The 18,736-nt window shown below is 40.9% G+C and overlaps 1 protein-coding gene across 2 annotated transcripts in view; it reads left to right on the top strand.

Moving 5' to 3' along the window:
• LOC147338653 (transcription initiation factor TFIID subunit 4) overlaps positions 1–18,736 on the top strand; it is a 107,937-nt gene that overhangs the window by 34,918 nt on the left and 54,283 nt on the right. For both annotated transcript variants that reach the window (XM_086259056.1, XM_086259140.1), the window contains 3 exons: positions 682–851; positions 9,556–9,686; positions 17,894–18,019. In XM_086259056.1, coding sequence (XP_086115182.1) covers positions 682–851; positions 9,556–9,686; positions 17,894–18,019 — 427 coding nt within the window. The remainder of the gene's footprint in view (positions 1–681; positions 852–9,555; positions 9,687–17,893; positions 18,020–18,736) is intronic.

Raw genomic sequence — 18,736 nt, 5'->3', positions numbered from 1 at the left:
CTGTAATACTGTGTAAACATAGTGAAGTCTGCATTATGACCATGAGAAATGACCAGTGCTCTGAGAAAATACATCACTGTGTGTTGCACATGATTGTGTAAATAGAGTTTGTTGACATTAGTCTATAGCCAGATTCATTGCAGCTCTTTGCCAATTCTCAGGAGCATCCTTACCGAGCAAAACACAGCTTCCAAACGCTCTTCATCTCCCTGACTCTCAAAGTGTTGACGCAAATAGACCCTGGAATGGGACTTCTGTGCCATTATGAGCAACGTATAGCCCCTTGTAACAAAACTAATGCATAATTTTGTCCAGGCAAATATCCCTGTGAAAAATCTCCTAGTTGACAATGTAATGTTAGGGCGTGAATACACAATTAAGGATAGTGCAAAATGAATTTTCCTGGTGATTTTGGGGCTAAAAAGAAGAGAAAATATTTTGAACACAGCTTCCAGTAGGAGTCAGTAGAACTGTGACAAGGGCCTCTCAAGTTTTCTGAGAGACCCTTGGAGAGCTGTAGAAATTTCACAGGCTTTACCTAAAGTAAAACTTGGACAGATGCATATTCGTCTTGTTGCACGACAAAAATGTGTTGTAAAAATGTACCACAATAAAATGCGTGTTTCCGTATTTTTTTTGTATTTTCGTATTTTTTTTACCATCTACCATCTCGTCCTTCAGGGACGATGATGATATCAATGATGTGGCTTCTATGGCTGGGGTGAACCTGAATGAGGAAAGTGCCAGAATACTCGCCACCAACTCTGACCTCGTGGGAACGCAGATCCGCTCATGTAAAGACGAGGCCTTTCTTCATCCGGGGCTGCTACACCGACGAATTCAAGAAACAGGTGAATCCTGACCACTCATTGCAGAAGTGACATATAAAGACGTGCCAAATGTATTTGCCCCCTTCCTGGTTTCTTGTTTTTGCATATTTCACACACCTGACTATTTCAAACAAATTTAAATATTAGACAAAGTTAATCTGAGTAAATACAAAATGCAGTTTTTAAATAATGATTTCATTTGTTGGGAGGGGGGAAGCTATGTCATAAATTAACTGTAATTAACCATGCTTTCTGGAAAGTTGAGTACAATTTCATTATTTACACTTAGGCCCGATTACTGCCAGGAGCCTGGACAATGCCTGGACTTTAGTGCAATTGCAATGGTTGGCATGAGCTTAAAACAGGTTGCTCATGCTCAAAAACCCTCCATTGTGGCTGATTTAAGACAACTCTGCAAAGACAAGTGGGCCAGAATTCCTCCACAATGATGTCAAAGACTCAGTGCCAGTTATTACTTCATTTCAGTTCTTGCTGCCAAGGATGGCACAACTAGTTATTAGGCTTAGGGGGCAATTACTTTTATCCAATACAGCCAGGTAAGTTTGATGAACCTTTTTTCCTTAATAAATGAATCTCATCATTTAAAAACCTTATTTCCTATTTGGTCGAGTTATCTTTGTCTGACATTAAAATTTGCTTGATGATCTGAAACACGTAAGTGTGACAAAAATGGGGGAAAATAAATAAGAAATCAGGAAGGGGGCAAATACTGTTTCACAGAACTGGAGCTTTTAGGTGTTCTTAATGGCAGATAAAAATAGTTACTGATGCAGTAGGAAAATTCCTCATGTCATGTCATGATAAAAAGATTCTCTGTTGCCTTTTGTGTAAGGACCATGTTGTTTTTGTATTTATTGTGTCATCACTACAGACAGTTTTGATTTTTTTCTCCTTCTGTGGTTCAGACTGAGCATTTCTTGTTTGGTCTTGGTTTAAATTTGATACACTTAAAAATTCTTTCACCTCCTTTAATGAATTCTTCAGTGGCTGTCTGAACTCACTGGACCCCAGGCACATGCATAAATACTTTATGGGTTTGTCTTTTGAAGGCTGGCTGTCAGATTGTCCTCTGGACTAAAGGAACAGAGTTTAGAGGGATGTAACTTGCCAGTGAAATTTTGAATCTTTCTCGGCTTATCAGAGTGTCAAGATCCACTAAAAGCGCACAATATTGCCTGAGCTAATCAATATAGGCGGAGAAGTCTTGCTTGTATGCAGTATCACATACGAGTGATGGTGTCTTCATTACCTCTTTTTGCTAGCGGCAATCCATTTCATTGCTTGATATATACCTAAGGCTGTAGCTGCACGGTAAAACCTGTGAAAACGTGTAATGAGCATTATTGCTCAAAATAACTGTGCCCGGCATCTTGCTCCTGTGCATCAGATCAAAAAACACACAGTATAATTCCACGTGACGGGGAGTCTAGCACCCTCATCTTGTTTTTATCTCAATTAAAGTATCTTTAGTGTAGCATGGAGGCCTGCGGGTCATGTTTCATTACGTGGACCCTTGGCATGGTTGTTATCCCGTCACCTTGGGGTAGAAGAGTTGTTTAAAAATATAAATCTTTCCTCGGGGGGGCACACAGCATGATACGGGGCAGGAGGCTAGGGCACCCCCTGCTGGGGAAGTGGCACTTATGCAGCTTTGTTGTGTCAGTGATTGGCCCCTCCACACTCCCAGCTGACAGCAGTCCGAGGGAGGCTCCCCGAGCATGCCAGCTCCACTCAATCAGAAAGGCTCGGCTGCTCTTCTTCCTGCAAAAGCACCAACTTTGTTCCGATTTAACATTTAGCATCCTGCAAAAAACTTAATTGTGACCTTTCCTGCCCTGGTTGCCCCCATGGAAACACTGGTTGTAGTAGCTTTCTTTCTTTTCTTTTCTTTTCTTTTCTTAGATGTCTTAATTTCCCCTTTCTAACCCCCTTTTGATGTATTTTCTGAATTGTGAATTCAAGAGGGGACTGGCTCTTTCTATCCCCTTCTTTATTTTCATCTTCATGTCTCTCCGTGTCTTGCTTCCTCTCCTCTCTCATTTATCCCCTGCAAACAAACACTTGGGCTGCCCTCGCCTCCCAAACCTGTCTCCCTTCTCTCATAACTCTCCAGGCTTGTCCTTGAGCTTGTGGTGGTGGTGGTGGTGGTGGGGGCTGCAAAGCTAAAAAGCAGCACTCCACCCCCATCTCAGGAACCAGAACACAGGCACAGCTGGAGTTCTCTAGGAAAGCTCCTCAAAGTAATGATAGTCCACTGGTACCTTAAAGGTACACACACACACACACACACACACACACACACACACACACACACACACACACACACACACACACACACAGGGAGCCCACATTTATTGAAAATGTTTTTTGTTTTTTCATTTTTTTAAAAAGCTAAATCTTAAGATGAAATACAAATAATGTTTTGCTGGCTTATTGCCTTTTATTTGTATTTGGAATATCTATAAGTAGTATTTCCTGCTAGCTGCTAATGATCTCTAATGCTGCAAACCCATTTTAATTTCTTTTCTTTTTATCAAGAAACTTGCATACCCTGAAGTGGCTAACACAGACATGGTTGGCATTAGAGTATATTTAACCATTGAACATATCCCTGCTTAAATTCGTTTCAAATTTGTACAAAATAGTACATTTTACTAATAATACAAAAACCTTCTTAAGCAACATTACCAAATCTCTCTTTTTTTTAGTTTGATTTATTATACAGAATATAACAGGAATGAGGTACTTATGCCAATCCGCTAAGCTTTTTAGCACTAATAGTATTTGTTTGTGATCTCTGAGAAAGAATTATCACTATTGCTACATAGGGCTGTGCGATATGACCAAAATCTCATATCCCCGATATAAGACATCTATCGTCCAATGACGATATAAATCACAAAAATGTAACATTTTCTGTAAATTCTGTGAATCTCGGGCAGCTCGACTTGCGTGAAGTGTTTCCAGCTTGGCATCGTGTACCTGGAGTCGAGTGTTTTAACGATGTATGAAACTATAAATTTTTAGACATAAGTTTTAACGGCCGCTGTTTTCTTTGTAAGCATTTATTACACAGTGTGCTGCGGGGAAAAGCCTGTTCTAACGTTTGAGTCTAAGGTTTATTTTTTTAGCACCTGACGGCTCTTTTTTGCTTCTCATCCGTAAATACTCTGCATACTCTTTCACGTGATTCAGTTTATTTTGAAAAGTCTCAACAGGATCTTGAGCTTTATTGTGAAAGGTTTATGTGGAAAATAAACAAGCGGACACGCGATGTTTTTACCACAACGCATAAAAACAGGCGCTTGTGTCTGTAGTGTGGTTATATTAAATATAAGAGAAAGAGAGAACTTTAAGAAATTAATATAGCCACTACAGTGACCATGAAAACGATGAAAAAATATTACTGTAAACAGTTTATTTTGCTACACCACGAAACAAACAATAGCGATAGATGTTTTTATGTCATCATCTTATATCGAACAGCCCTACTGCTACAACTCCTGTGGTCGTAGAAAGATTACCAGCTCTATAGAAGCCTATTGGCAAACAGCCATCTGCTCTCTTTCGCTGAACTTTTCTGATTTCTGAGTGCCAAAATGCAATTATGTGTTATTAAATATAACATGAAGTTAGCTTTGTAAATGATAGACCTCAATAATTGCAATAAAACAAAGCATGCTGTATCATCTATTTCTTATGTTGTTAGCCAAATGAAGGTGCCGTGTCCTTTGTTTTGACATTGAGCACTGCCCTTGACTGGTGATGTAGCTACATCCATCTTTTATATCAGTGTATAGTTGAGCTGAACTAAGATATTGGTTGACCAGTGTTATTGGATGGATACTACATGCTAATACTGTCCAACTTGTCCAGTATAACAGGGTTTCTCTGTAATTTTCTTACTAGTTAGTGAAATACTTTGCTGAAAAGAATTAACGATTCTTTGTCCCATTTGTTTTTTCGGCTCTGCACCTGCTTCATAAGAGGAGGAGAGAAGACTATCTTAAACTCCTTGGCTTTTGTAGTACAGTGTTCAGACTTTGCTTTTGTGAGTAATTGTTTCTCGTTTGCTGTAAGAATTTGCTTTGGTCTTTTCTTGGCATAACATCAAGCATATGTAGAATGGGTGTGCCTGTAACAGGAAAGTGACTCTGCATGATGGCATCTCTGTCATTTGAAAATCGAGTGGTCCTTGTTGTGGTCTTACTTAAATACTGACTCATGACGTGCAGTAGAGAAGTTTTTTTCTGACTTTGTAGTGGTCAGTTATGGTCAATGGATGCTGAAATAAATATCAAAACCAGTTATGGAAACTTGTTGTGTATTTTGAGAAGGAATGACATAGTTGCAATTATTTTAGATATAAACTACAACAGATGGGACTTGTCCATTTTCACTGCCAGGTACTTTTCAGGGAGACTCTTTTTCCAATCAATACCAGCAAGTTTCACAGGAACTAAAAAATCCAAGTATCATTGCAGATTGAGTCTCATCATGAGATTTCACTATGTCTGTTGTTTTAAAAAGTATTTGGCAGCTGAATAAACAACTTTCAATTAGCCAAATTATTTGGGTTTTTTTATTTATCAGTTTTTTATTTATCAGAGTTGACATGTAATACATGCAGATTTAGCGATGAAGAACACAAATATGTAAATGGTAGCCTGTAGGATTAACTTTGGTTTACTGACTAGTAAACTCTAAAAACTGACTTTTACTGTGTCATATAAATAAAAGTGGGGGGGAAAAGCCAAGGACAGTTGGTCACCTGGTGGGGTCTGAAGTCAGTGTAGCATGTTATTTTATTTATTTTTTTAAACAAATATTCTTTCAATTAAACCAGCTCCAACAGGGAGTTTAGGTGTATACCATTTGTTTGCAGTTAGATTTCTTGCCATCTGGACTTTTGTTACGGAGCCACTCAGGGAACTCATAAGTTTTGAACACAATATTGATGTGTCATCATCTTGTGATGGTTTTTAAACTTTTAGCAGAATTGTAGACCTGTTATTTTTTTATGTGTGGTTTACCTTTTTGCTTATCTTGTGTATACTAATATGTTACTCATATGCACACATAGGAATTTTAGCAATGTGTCAATGCAGACAAGAAAGAAAAAGACTGCTTGCAAGGAAACATGGTTGGTGGTTAAAACAAATTTAATAAATAAATATTAAAAAATCAGTTTTATGTCTTTTCTTAAACAAATTTTTGGTGGAACACATTGTGAATTCAGAGAAAGTTTTGAAGAAGAATTTCTAAGGTCTTAAAAACCACAGCACTCCGAGAAACCGGCTGCATTTATGCTAAGTTAGGCAATTACACAATCTTGGATATACTTGAGTTTTGAGTTTTTAAAACATCCTGTTTCACAGACAGCTTCTATTTTGACAATATCTGTTTATAAATTTAATTTTCTCCAGATAGAGGCATTGGAGGTAATGTCAGAGGTAATGTCACCTTGTAGAATCTATATATCAGTTTTCAATATAAATGTTTAGTTCTTTATTTCACTGAACAACACTGCCATCATTAGTGTCAGTAGTTTGGCAAAAAAAATCATACACAAGGTAGCTTAAATGAGTTGAATTAACCACGCAACTGGAAGTGTTACAGTCTTTGGTGCTTGTCTTTTTATTCTTAATGCTATTTTAGTCAGAATTAAACGAAATGTTATAGCAGATCATTAGTCGTTTTCTCGCTGTTTTACATGCTTTTTCTAGGTGAAGAATAATGATCTGTATCAAGTTGAAGAATATGTTTTTGTTCTCTCTCTGCGGCTAAGTCTCTTAAACTTTGTCTGAAATATTAATGTCCCTGATAGATTGCATTTTTTAGGGAGCAGGAGCCTATTAGCGTTTTTCTTTGACCTTGTGACTTTGCCACATGTATTGCCACTGTAATTATAAGGCTAACAGGGCTCCTTCCATCCGTTTCAAAGCTTTAGCTGCTGAGAAGTGTATGTATTGTTCAGCTGATTTAAATAATTGGTGTGGTTTACTTAAAAGGGTGCCAGAGAGAAAATTATGTTAATGGAATAATTTAAAAGGAAGTTGGAAACAGATAGTAACCCTACCAAAGTCTGTCCTCCTCTCTTTTGTTATGACTTCAGATGAGTTTTGCTCCAAGGAAACTAAATTATCCTTCTATGAAAAGAGATGGTCAATGTCGTTTACACACTTGAAGGAGCTTAGCTGGTAAAGCCACTTGAGAATTTGCACTAAGACTGTGAAACAAATTAACTGTTCTGTGCAATGAGTCTTCTTTCTGGGAGTTAATTGCACATACTAATCCAGACAGTTTTTCTGTATGAATGTGTAAGTACAGTGGGTGTATATGTGTGCATAAGTGAAGGTACTCAATGGAGTTTGTGGTCATCTGTTGATGTGCTTTTACTTCTTGACTTCTTTGGGAGGGGTGTGTGAGCTTGTGCACTGGATCTGAAAAGTATTCACAGCATTTCATTTGTTCCAAATGTTGTCATGTTACAGCCTTAATCCAAAATAGATTATAATCACTTTTCACCAAATATCCCATAATGACCAAGTAAAAAGTGAGGTTTGAAATTCTTGCAAATTTATTAAAAATACTAAACATAAATATAACATGTACGTACATATTTACATCCTTTGCACAATACTTTGTTGAAGCACTATCGGCAGCTAATACAGTTTCAAGTGTTTTAAGCTTGGCGCTACAAGCTTAGCAAACCTGTTTTTAAGCAGCTTCTCCCATTCGCCTTTGCAGGATCTCGCAAGCTCAGGCAGGTTGGATGGGGAGTGTTGGTGCAAAGCCAGTTTCAGATCTCTGCAGAGATGTTCAATCGTGTTCAAGTCAAGGGCTCTGGCTAGCCCACTCAAGGACATTTACAGGCTGGTGCCAAAGCCCCCTTTTGTTTTTGGCTGTGTGCTTAGGGTAACTGTTAAAAGGTGAACCTCTGAGGTCCAGAGGGCTCTGGAGCAGGTTATTTTGTGTAGGGATGGTGTTGGCCGGGTGATGAGTGATACCTGGATTCCACTAGACATGACACTTAGCATTCAGTCCAAAGAGTTTCTCGTGGTCTGAGAGTCCTTCAGGTAGCTTTTGGCAAACTCCAAGCGGATTGTCATTGGGCTTTTGCTGAGGAATGGCTTCCATCTGGCCACTCTACCGTACAGACCTGATTGGTGGAGGGCTGCAGAAATTATTGTCCTTTTGAACTGTTCTCCACTCTCCACAGAACAATGCTGGAGCTCTGTTAGAGTGACCATTGGATTCTAGGTCACCTCCCTCTCTCTTTTAAGGCCCTTCTACCACCATTGCTCAGATTGGCCAGCCGGTCATTTCAAACTTCTTCCATTTATTCATGACTGAGGCCATTGCGCTCATTGTGACCTTAAATGCTGGAGAAGTTTTTCTGTACCCTTTCTGAGATCTTTGCCTGGATATAATGCTGTGTCCGAGGTCTACAGACATTTCCTTGGACTTCATGCTCTTTTGTGCTTTGACATGCACTGTGAGCTATATGACCTTATATAGGCATGTGTGTCTTTCCAAATCATTTCCAGACAACTGATTTTATCTCAGGTGAACTTCAATCAAGTTTTAGAAACATCTGATAAAATATCAGTGGAAACAGGATGGACCTGTATGTATATGTTATATATTTGTTTTTTATTTTTAATAAATCTGTACATCAAACAAACTTTTTTTCCCTTTCTCATTATGGGATATTGTATTTATAATTTTGAGGTGAAAAGTTAATTATTCCATTTCAGAATAAGGCTGTAATATGACAAACTGTAGAATAAGTGAAGCATTGTGAATATTTTACAGATGCACTGTATGTGTTTTAATTCTACCTGCTTATCTGCTGCTTTTCTTAAGTCTTAGCAGCAATTTAAGTGACGATATAACAGTGACTTATGACCTGTTTTATAACATTAAGTAAATTAAATGTGGAACAGATGTTACATTAGAAAACTCCTTGTTGGTAAAGTGGAGGATCAATATTTTAGGATTTAATGAAATAGATGAAATTATAAGAAGCAAAAGTACTATGTACTGGTGTGTCCAAAGAATGCATCTGTTTGACACTAATGATGTACTAATCCAGTGATTCCCCAGAGTTTTAGGTTCTGTTTTTAGGACATATATGTGAGCACATGTACACGAGTCTTCGCCATTTATGTTTGCAATCAGTGGCCTCTCAAATGAGTCTCTCATCCTTCAGATGAACTCCAACTTCACCTTCTTGGCCTGCAGCTGGCAGTGATTGTCCTTGTTCTCTTTGTGTAAAGGCACATGAACCAGTTCTTCAGTGCTGCAGCAGGTGCTGGTTGAAGTGGCCCTTCACCTCAAAGTAGGTCTCCAAAGAAGAAGGGCTTTTGGTGCCAATTGCAGAGCAAGATAGTGGAGTTAGAGTTTCTCAAACTGTAGAGGGGGACCCTACTCGAGAAAGGAATGTTGAAAACTGAAAGAACACCACACCGGAAATGTGCTTCATTAACTTACTAGTGACAAAAAAAATGAACAAATGCAAAAAAGGACTTATTCTCTCAGACAAATTAAAAATATCTAAATAAAAATCCTAAAATAGTCTCCATATGTATTTGAGCAGTTGTTGATAAACCTGGGCAAAGTAAGAAATATTTGCAAAACCCTATCTGATCATAGAAATGTCATCTTGTCCTAAATGTGTGTGTTAATATATCTTTCGCAGCTAAAAAGTTTGGAATTACGGAAGTCCCCATGGAGACAGTGACATTCATCTCACACGCCACGCAGTCACGGCTTCGGACGGTAGTAGAAAAGGTTTCTACTATCGCACAGCACCGACTGGACTCCTGTAAGGTAGGACGTTTGCAAATAAATATGTTCTGCCCCCTACACACACACACACACACTCAAAAAAGATATGTTGAGGGGCTTGACAAGGGCTGTCACTTTGAGCTCAGTACAGTTTCAGCATGAAAAAAAATGTAATAATCATGCAGCTGCATTTCTGAAACCGTAGTCTTACTGTTGCATGTCACTTGAGTGAGGCAAATGAAGCACCACGAACTGAAACACAGCAAAACACAATAAAAGACAACTATGATCAGATCAGCCACCTGCCAAGATTTAATTTTATGAGCCTCATACTTTATAACAAGTATGAGTTTTTTTGTGGTGGCCGTTATCCAGTGAAGGAGGGTAGAGTGAACAGAACAATAAATGAGTACATGGGATTGATTACATTTGAATAATAATGATTTACACTGACAATGAAAAATTGATTATTTGGGGGGGGCTTTCTCCTTTTTATGGGAATTATTTCCTGTCATATGAATATACCAATGTACTGCTATGTGTCGTAGAATTACAGTATTTATAGACCTTTTTATAGCGATATTGTGATAATACTGAATAATGAGTGACTGTGTGTCTCACACCCTTACCACACATGCCCCAGCATGCAGCGAGTACTATCCGGTTTATTATAAGACAATCTGACTAAGTGCCTGTTTAGGTAGTAGGGGTGCAACGATACTCGTATCGATGCTGTCTGTGTTGAGCGCTCAGTGGATCTGCGCTCGACAGTACAGTCGAGCGCAGATCCACTGAGCGCTCAACACAGACAGCATCATCAGAAGGAAGAGCGCAGGGCAAGCTAGCGAGACAGAAGTTAAGCTCACCTTGCAACATGGCAAATTGAACCTCCCCCACCCTCATTCAGATCTGGCGTTTGGAATTATTTTGGTTTTCATGTGACGTATGACCCTGAAGGTAAGCGCGTTATGGACTAAAGTAAAACAGTATGTTGGATGTGCCACGCAATGCTCAATTACATGGGTGGGAACTAGTGTGTTAGCGCAGTTAGCTCGTTAATGTGTTGGCCGTCTAGCCCCACACACGGGGTGATCAGGGGTAGCTCGTTAACGGATATTTGCCATGTTGTGGCGTTAACGTCATTTTAATGAGATTAACGCTGACAGCACTAGTGGGAACACAACGAATATGACTGCACGTTTACGCCGACATCATCCTAGTGCAAAGACAAGTGGAAGCAGACAAAAACAACAAGCATGCATGCTACAAACTTTACCCGAGTCATTTAGACAGCCGTTAGCACATGATTCTCCTTATGGGGACCTGATATGTTTAATATTGTGGCGAGCTCAGACAAGGTGGAGACGGAGGTGTCGTTTGGTCTTGCTTCCCGTGAGCTAGCCAGGGAGCACAGCCGTTTATTGACATCTGCAGAAGAACACTGCCGCTAGCTAACTGCTCAGTGCGGCAACCGCACAGCAACAACAACAACACACAGGGCGCCCTCTGACCCCGGAAGGACACACTGTCGCAGCGAGAGGGCGTCACCCGTCACTATGGCAACATAAACAAAACATAACTGTACAAACAGAACCCCGAACAGCACTGACCCGCTACAATATGCTGCTGAGAATATAGCCCAGAAGAAGCGTATAGTATAGCTTTTATTTTGGAAAGAGTCATTTCTCTGTAATAAATTCTCTTTTCCAAAGATGAGTGATTCCTCAATCAGATATATTTATTTTTTTAATTACTTTTGTTTCAGCAACATTAAATTTAAAAACTGTACTTTTGAGTTAAAATATATACCGTATTTTCACGACCATAAGGCGCACTGTGCTAAAAGGCGCAGTCTCAGTTATGTGTGCCCTTACTGTATTTAACACACACATAAGGCGCACTGGATCATAGGGCGCATACAAGTACCGTATGCGTATTTAAAAATAAAGCGGGAGCAAACCTGAATTCGGTACCTTACTCACATTTCTATTGCCGGTAATCGTCATCATCAACAACACACAAGCATACAAGTGTGCATATTTAAAAATAAAGCAGGAGCAAAACTGAGTTTGGTACTCACATTTTTATCATCAATCAAACCCATCGAAGTCCTCATCCTCTGTGTCTGAATTGAACAGCTGCGCTAAATCTCCATCAAACATGCCAGGTTCACTGTCTTCACCGTCAGAGTCACTTTCCGTGCCGTGCGGCTCCTCGGAAACGATGCCGGCTTTTGCGAAAGCTCGAACAACAGTGCCAGCAGACATGTTAGCCCAAGCATCTACAATCCATTGGCAAATTGTGGCGTAACTCGCCCGGCGCTGCCTTCCACTCTTAGTGAAACTGTGGTCTCCACCGGTCATCCATCGCTCCCAGGCCGCTCGCAGCCTTACTTTGAACGGGCGGTTCACACCGATGTCCAGCGGTTGGAGTTCCTTTGTCAGGCCTCCTCCCGGAATGACAGCAAGCTCACAGTTCATTTGCTTCACAAGTTTTTTCACATCGGCTGTGAGATGGGCACGCATAGAGTCACAGATCAACAGCGATGGTGATGCGTGGAAAAAACCACCTGGTCTCCTTACATACACCTCCCTCAGCCACTCTTTCATCATTTCCTCATCCATCCAGCCCTTTTCATTTGCCTTAATGATGATTTCTGCTGGAAACTTCTCTTTAGGCAAAGTCTTTCGCTTAAAAATCACCATAGGCGGCAGTTTCTGTCCATTAGCATGGCAGCCAAGCACAACAGTAAAAGAAGACTTTTCATACCCCGTTGTGCGTATCGCTACCGTGCTGGTCCCCTTCTTCTCCACAGTGTGACTCACCGGGATGTCAAAAGTGAGCGGGACCTCGTCCATGTTTGTGATGTGGCTGGGCTGGATGTTTTTGTCGCCGATGTGTTTGCTGCAGTAGGAGCGGAAGATGGCCAGCTTTTCCTTATACCGTAATCCGCTGGAAGTTGCTGCACTACCGTAGTCCTGGTCCGGATGGAAAAATGGCACCGTTTCATAAAACGAAAGCACCAAGACGGACCTCCTTGGAAATGTTCAATGTTCATCTCTTCAGCTAGTGAAACTGCTTTTAGCCGAATGGTGACCGTCGAAACGCTTCTCCCGCTCGCTCTTTGCTCGATGATCCACCGCTCGAGTCTTTCCTCCAACTCGGGCCACCTCGCCTTATGTCCGCGGAAACTCAGCTGCGTTTTCTTGACCTGCCGGAGCTTGTTTTCCAGCTTCCTCCATTTGCGAACCATCGATTCGTTAATCTTAAATTCTCTCGCCGCTGCTCGATTTCCATGTTCCTCCGCGTAGCTGATGGCCTTCAGTTTAAACTGTGCTTCGTAAGCGTGTCTCTTTGCCATTTTCAGGGTTGTTAAAACAACGATGTCCTGCATAATGCACATACCTGTTCTTTTATACAGGTATGTGCGATTGTCCCGGTATATACGATCAACGCCCACACTTCACCCTTTAACGTTCTCATGGTTAAACACATAGGGCGCACCGCGCTATAGGGCGCGCCGCACTTTTTGAAGAAAATCTAAGACTTTTAAGTGCGCCTTATGGTCGTGAAAATACGGTATTTATAATTTTAATAAATGACAAATTAAAAAGGCATGAACATTTGTTTTGTATTGAAAAAATATTGAACTGTGACACCAAAGTATCGAACCGAACCGTGAATTTTGTGTATCGTTGCACCCCTATTAGGTAGCTACCATATGATTAAGGGCAGCAGAGAAAAAAAACACATCAAACGTATAGTTTGAGATTGTAATGTGTAATCAGAGTATGGTGGTTTATACACTCAACAAAAATATAAACGCAACACTTTTGTTACTGCTCCCATTCCCCATGGGATGGATGTAGAGACCTAAAATTCATTCCAGATACACAATATAACCATCCCTCCCAAACAGTGGTCACAAATCAGTCCAAATGTGTGGTAGTGGGCACATCTGCTATATTGAGATAATCCATCCCACCTCACAGGTGTGCCACATCAGGATGCTGATCTGACATCATGAGTAGTGCACAGGTGTACCTCAGACTGCCCACAACAAAAGGCCACCCTGGAATGTGCAGTTTTTTGCGCTATTGGGGGTCTGGGGACCCAGAACCGGTCAGTATCTGGTGTGACCACCATTTGCCTCATGCAGTGCAACACATCGTCGCATGGAGTCTATCAGATTGTCAATTGTGGCCTGTGGAATGTTGGTCCACTCCACTTCAATGGCTGTGCGAGGTTGTTGGATATTCGTGGGAACTGGTACACGCTGTCGTATACGCCGGTCAAGCACATCCCGAACATGCTCAATGGGTGACATGTCCGGTGAGTATGCTGGCCATGCAAGAACTGGGACATTCCCAGCTGCCATCTGCCCTGAACAATGTGAACCATGATTCATCTGTGAAGCGCACACCTCTCCAACGTGCCAGACGCCATCGAATGTGAGCATTTTCCCACACAAGTCTGTTACGGCGACGAGCTGGAGTCAGGTCAAGACCCCGATGAGGACGACGGGCATGCAGTTGAGCGTCCCTGAGACGGTTTCTGACAGTTTGTGCAGAAATTGTTTGGTTGTGCAAACCAATTGTTCCAGCAGCTGTCTGGGTGGCTGGTCTCAGACGATCTTGGAGGTGAACCTGCTGGATGTGGAGGTCCTGGGCTGGTGTGGTTACACGAGGTCTGCGGTTGTGAGGCCGGTTGGATGTGCTGCCATATTCTCTGAAACGCCTGTGGAGACGGCTTATGGTTGAGAAATGAACATTCAATGCACGGGCGACAGATCTGGTTGACATTCCTGCTGTCAGCATGCCAATTGCACGCTCCCTCATTGCTTGTGGCATCTGTGGCATTTTGCTGTGAGACAAAACTGCACATTCCAGGGTGGCCTTTTGTTGTGGGCAGTCTGAGGTACACCTGTGCACTACTCATGATGTCAGATCAGCATCCTGATGTGGCACACCTGTGAGGTGGGATGGATTATCTCAATATAGCAGATGTGCCCACTACCACACATTTGGACTGATTTGTGACCACTGTTTGGGAGGGATGGTTATATTGTGTATCTGGAATGAATTTTAGGTCTCTACGTCCATCCCATGGGGAATGGGAGCAGTAACAAAGGTGTTGCGTTTATATTTTTGTTGAGTGTATAAGGTAATTGTCATGTTTGTTCTGGTTTATAGTCTTTTCAGCCATCACTGAGAGGACAGACAGGTTTCTTGAACCTGCGTTGTTTATACATCGTAAGCTGCTTTTATGGGCAGAACACAAGAGCTGAAATTAAAGAGAAATGCTGCTGTAGTTTTTTTTGGCACCACTTTATCATGATATGACATAAACTGTTGATGAATGAAAGGTTCAGTCAACAATTTTTTCCTTCTTCTGTTCAGGGGCTGCATACAGTGTTACAAAGGGCCACCAATGGTACTAAATGAATCCTAGCTAGACTGTCACCGTACTTAGAAATACACAAAACACTCAAGATAGGGAATAAAATCCATGGGGATATTGTAGCAAACATGCAAAACTAAACTGCCATGGATATGAAGGCATTTGTATGCTTCAACAGTCATGTAAATACACACTGGCATATGCACATATGCATTTTTTCCCGTTTACTTGTTAACTCACAGACAAAAATGGAACTATAAACACGTAAAAGTTAATGTCAGAACTCTTATTTACCTTTAAGTTGATACAAAGCGCCAGAGCTCAGAGTTTTCAGCCAGTCAAAACTTATAAAAGAACTTGTAAGTGCCCGTCTACCTACAGCTGCATACTTTTGTTATTATTGGTGACTTTACTTCTTGTAGCCCTTAAATATAACTATATAACCACATTTAATTGGTAAACATTAAAGCACAAATTCATCTCTGCTGGAAGGCTATATCTTTGCATCGTTATGAGAAATGGGGGTGTGTCGGGGGGGAGAAACTTTTGAAAATGTGTTTTTCTTGATGCCAAGACGGGAGGATGAGGAGGAGCGAGGAAGAGCATTGCTACTGCTGTCCCCGTCTTGTTTTGTGATTCTTCTTTCCATTCGTTCTTTGCCTTTTTTGTGGTTTTGTAAATGAGGTGTGTGTGAAGGAGGCATGAAGCACTGTGAGCCCAGCTCTGTTGACATCAGCGAAAAAAAGAGAGAGAGAGAGAAAAGACCGAAAGACAAAGCGGCCTTAAAGTGCAGCCGGGCTTCGGCAGGAGCGGCGGCGGGAGGTACGGCAAGAGTGCAGGCTCAGCGCTGCAACAAAGAGGAGGGAAGCTGGATGAGAGAGAGAGAAGGAAAAGGGGGGCGGGAGAGTGGAAGGGGGCTGGTGATGAGTCTCCTCTGATGTGTCTTTGTGCTCTGTGCCGCTCGGCGTCTCTCATCCACTCATGGAAATACACAGAAGAGAGTGATATAGAAATCAAGTGCAAGCAAGAACAGAGATGCATGAGACACATGCAGTCACACAGAAACATGAGAAATAAGCAATTATCCTATTAACTTTTGATGGCCTAAAAAAGTTGTTTTTACTCTTGCCTTTCTATCTCCCAAGTGGGAAGTGATGTGACATTGGTAAAGAGAAGCAATGTCTGTAAATAGAAAAAGTTTGTTGATGTGTTCAGACTGGTGGTGTTCCAGTTGACTTGTGTTTTAAAGTTTCTTTTCATTGTTTAACCAAAAAATGCTGAAGGAATTATGGTTGCTTCTCAACAAATAATTGATTTTAAATATAGATTTGTATGGTCATAGCAATCTACTGTAATTTTTTAATACAATAGTTTAAGAAGATTTAGTTAATCTGGAACTACAGTTAGTCACTGCGCTGGATAAATATCCTATCTGTTTAGGGGAAAAGGATTAGAAAATTAGGTGGATTTTTTTACACCATTAAATCAAAATCAGTGTTTTTAAGGTAATTAGTAATGATATGACATATTGAAAAAGGCGTGACACTGCATAACAACAGTCCACAGCCTGTTGAGGACTGTTCCCTCATTATTGCATGACAGCTTAAGCAGATAAAACATCTGCAGTTGATTCCAAGTGTTGAACTTGCAGAAGGTATATTTTCACTGGAACTCTTAATATGAGGTCCAGATAGATATCAGCGTAAGTGAAGAGAGATGTCAAAAACCTTAGGAGTGACCAAATAAACAACCTGGTACTTTCTCAGAAAACGTGAATGTACTGGCCAGCTCAGTAACTTCAAATCATCTAACCAAGTCGAAACCAGATGAAACCTAGACTAACTTGTACCAGAATGATGGGAAGAGAAAAGTATGGAGAAGCATTATCCCAAGCATACCATATTCTCTATCAAAAAGGGTGGAGTCAGTGTTATGGCTTGGGCATGTATGGCTACTATTAGGATTCAAGTGCACAAGGCTTTAGTCTGCTGAGATTCTACAAAATGCTGCAAAACTGATCGGGCAGCTCTTTACAATACGAATGAATAATAGCCCAAAGTATACTGCAAAAGCAGATGGGATATTCTTCGATGGCCAACTCAGTTACCTCATCTCAACCCAATTGAGAGTTGAAATTCATTTTCTGAAGGCAAAATTGTATGCCGAGAGAGAAACAAGCAAACAGCAACTGAAGGTGGTTACAGGAAAGGCCAAGGAGAGCATGCCAAGGGAAGAGACCCAGCATTTGGTGATGTCCATGAGTTCTAGCCTGCAGGCAGTCAGTGACTGCAGAGGATTTTCATCCAAGTATTGAAAACAGTTCATATATTTAAAATTATGTTACCATGTCCAGTTACTTTTGAGTGCTTAAAAATGCTTTAAGTCCTAAATGGTTAATGTGATAGTTTTGTTAAACCCCTCCAATTAAAGATGATGGTCTGTAATTCAATCACATATTGATTGATTTAAAATACACTGAGGTGGTAGAAAACTGGAAAACTGTGTAACTGTCCAAATACCTACATACCTAACTGTGTAGTATTAAATGTGCTGCCCAGGGAATATAGATGTACACTAGCAGACACGTGAGAAGACTAACCTCAAATGTAAATCATGAAGTAAACAAATCATTAACAGCGAGGAAGAGTCTTCTAAGTGTCTTACATTTGAAATATTCTGTTTTCTTATTAATATCACAACCATCTTGACCTTATTTTCAGTTTGAAATATCTGAACTGAAGGCAACCCAGAGTTTTGAAGTACGTGGCTAAAGCCTTAGAAGTAGCTGCTGAGTGGGACTTGTTCAACTATTACCATTGAAACAGTAATTATCTCTATCTGCTTGTCAGGACGATGAGTGCTACGAGCAGTCTGCAGACGTTCGCTCTCAGCTTCGCTTCTTTGAGCAGCTGGAGAGAATCGAGAAGCAGCGGAAGGATGAGCAGGAGAGAGAGATCCTTTTGAAAGCCGCTAAAGTAAGTTACTGTCGCCTTATCATCCTGTTGTGTGTGTGTGTGTTTGTGTGTGAAAGTTATGTCCCTGTGCAACAGTGTGAACTTGTGTACCGTTGTGTGCATGTGTGAGCATGTTGCTCGTGTGCAGGCCCTGACAGATGAATTAGAGTGTGACACCAGTGGATGAAGTGACCTCCCTTTGTCCTCCCAGGCTCCTGGCCTAAGGGCTCCTCTGTCCTGGCTCTTCCTCCCCGGACACAGCAAGGAGGGGAAAAACCTTACACAACCCGCATGCACTATGAAGCTAACAAACACACTTATCCGCAGCATGTATTACCTGTAAAACATCCTTCTATCACAAGTCCTGACAGCTCAGGTGCAATCTGTATCACCTGAGCTGTTTTCAAAAAATAAACAGCAAGTCAGATCAGATCATCCAAATGTTTTTCTAATGATGTGCAAGAAGTTAATCATTTTGGGGTTTGTTTGGAATAAGATAGCATTAGAAATTAAAGACTGTTCTTTAGTAATATCTAGTCTTACCCACTGGTGCTCAGTAGTCATGGGTCAGACCTCAAATATCTTCAAACTTAATTCATTTTGATCTCATGTAAAAAATAATATAAGATTTTGAGAAATTCTGTTTGTAGACAAGTAAGTGACAAATTAAGGGAAAACCTGAACATTTGACCCCTACAGTGAGGGGTTCAGGGTTCAGGGACTGTAATATAGTGGGCA

This window comes from Aulonocara sp. 'chitande type north' Nkhata Bay, linkage group LG1 (assembly GCF_057382095.1).
Source record: "Aulonocara sp. 'chitande type north' Nkhata Bay isolate Kocher_YH1m ecotype deep benthic linkage group LG1, A_spYH_male_GT1.1, whole genome shotgun sequence".
NCBI classification, from domain to species: Eukaryota; Metazoa; Chordata; class Actinopteri; order Cichliformes; family Cichlidae; genus Aulonocara; species Aulonocara sp. 'chitande type north' Nkhata Bay.
Note: the sequence above shows the minus strand (reverse complement) of the source record. Positions and strands in the feature narration are given on the sequence as shown.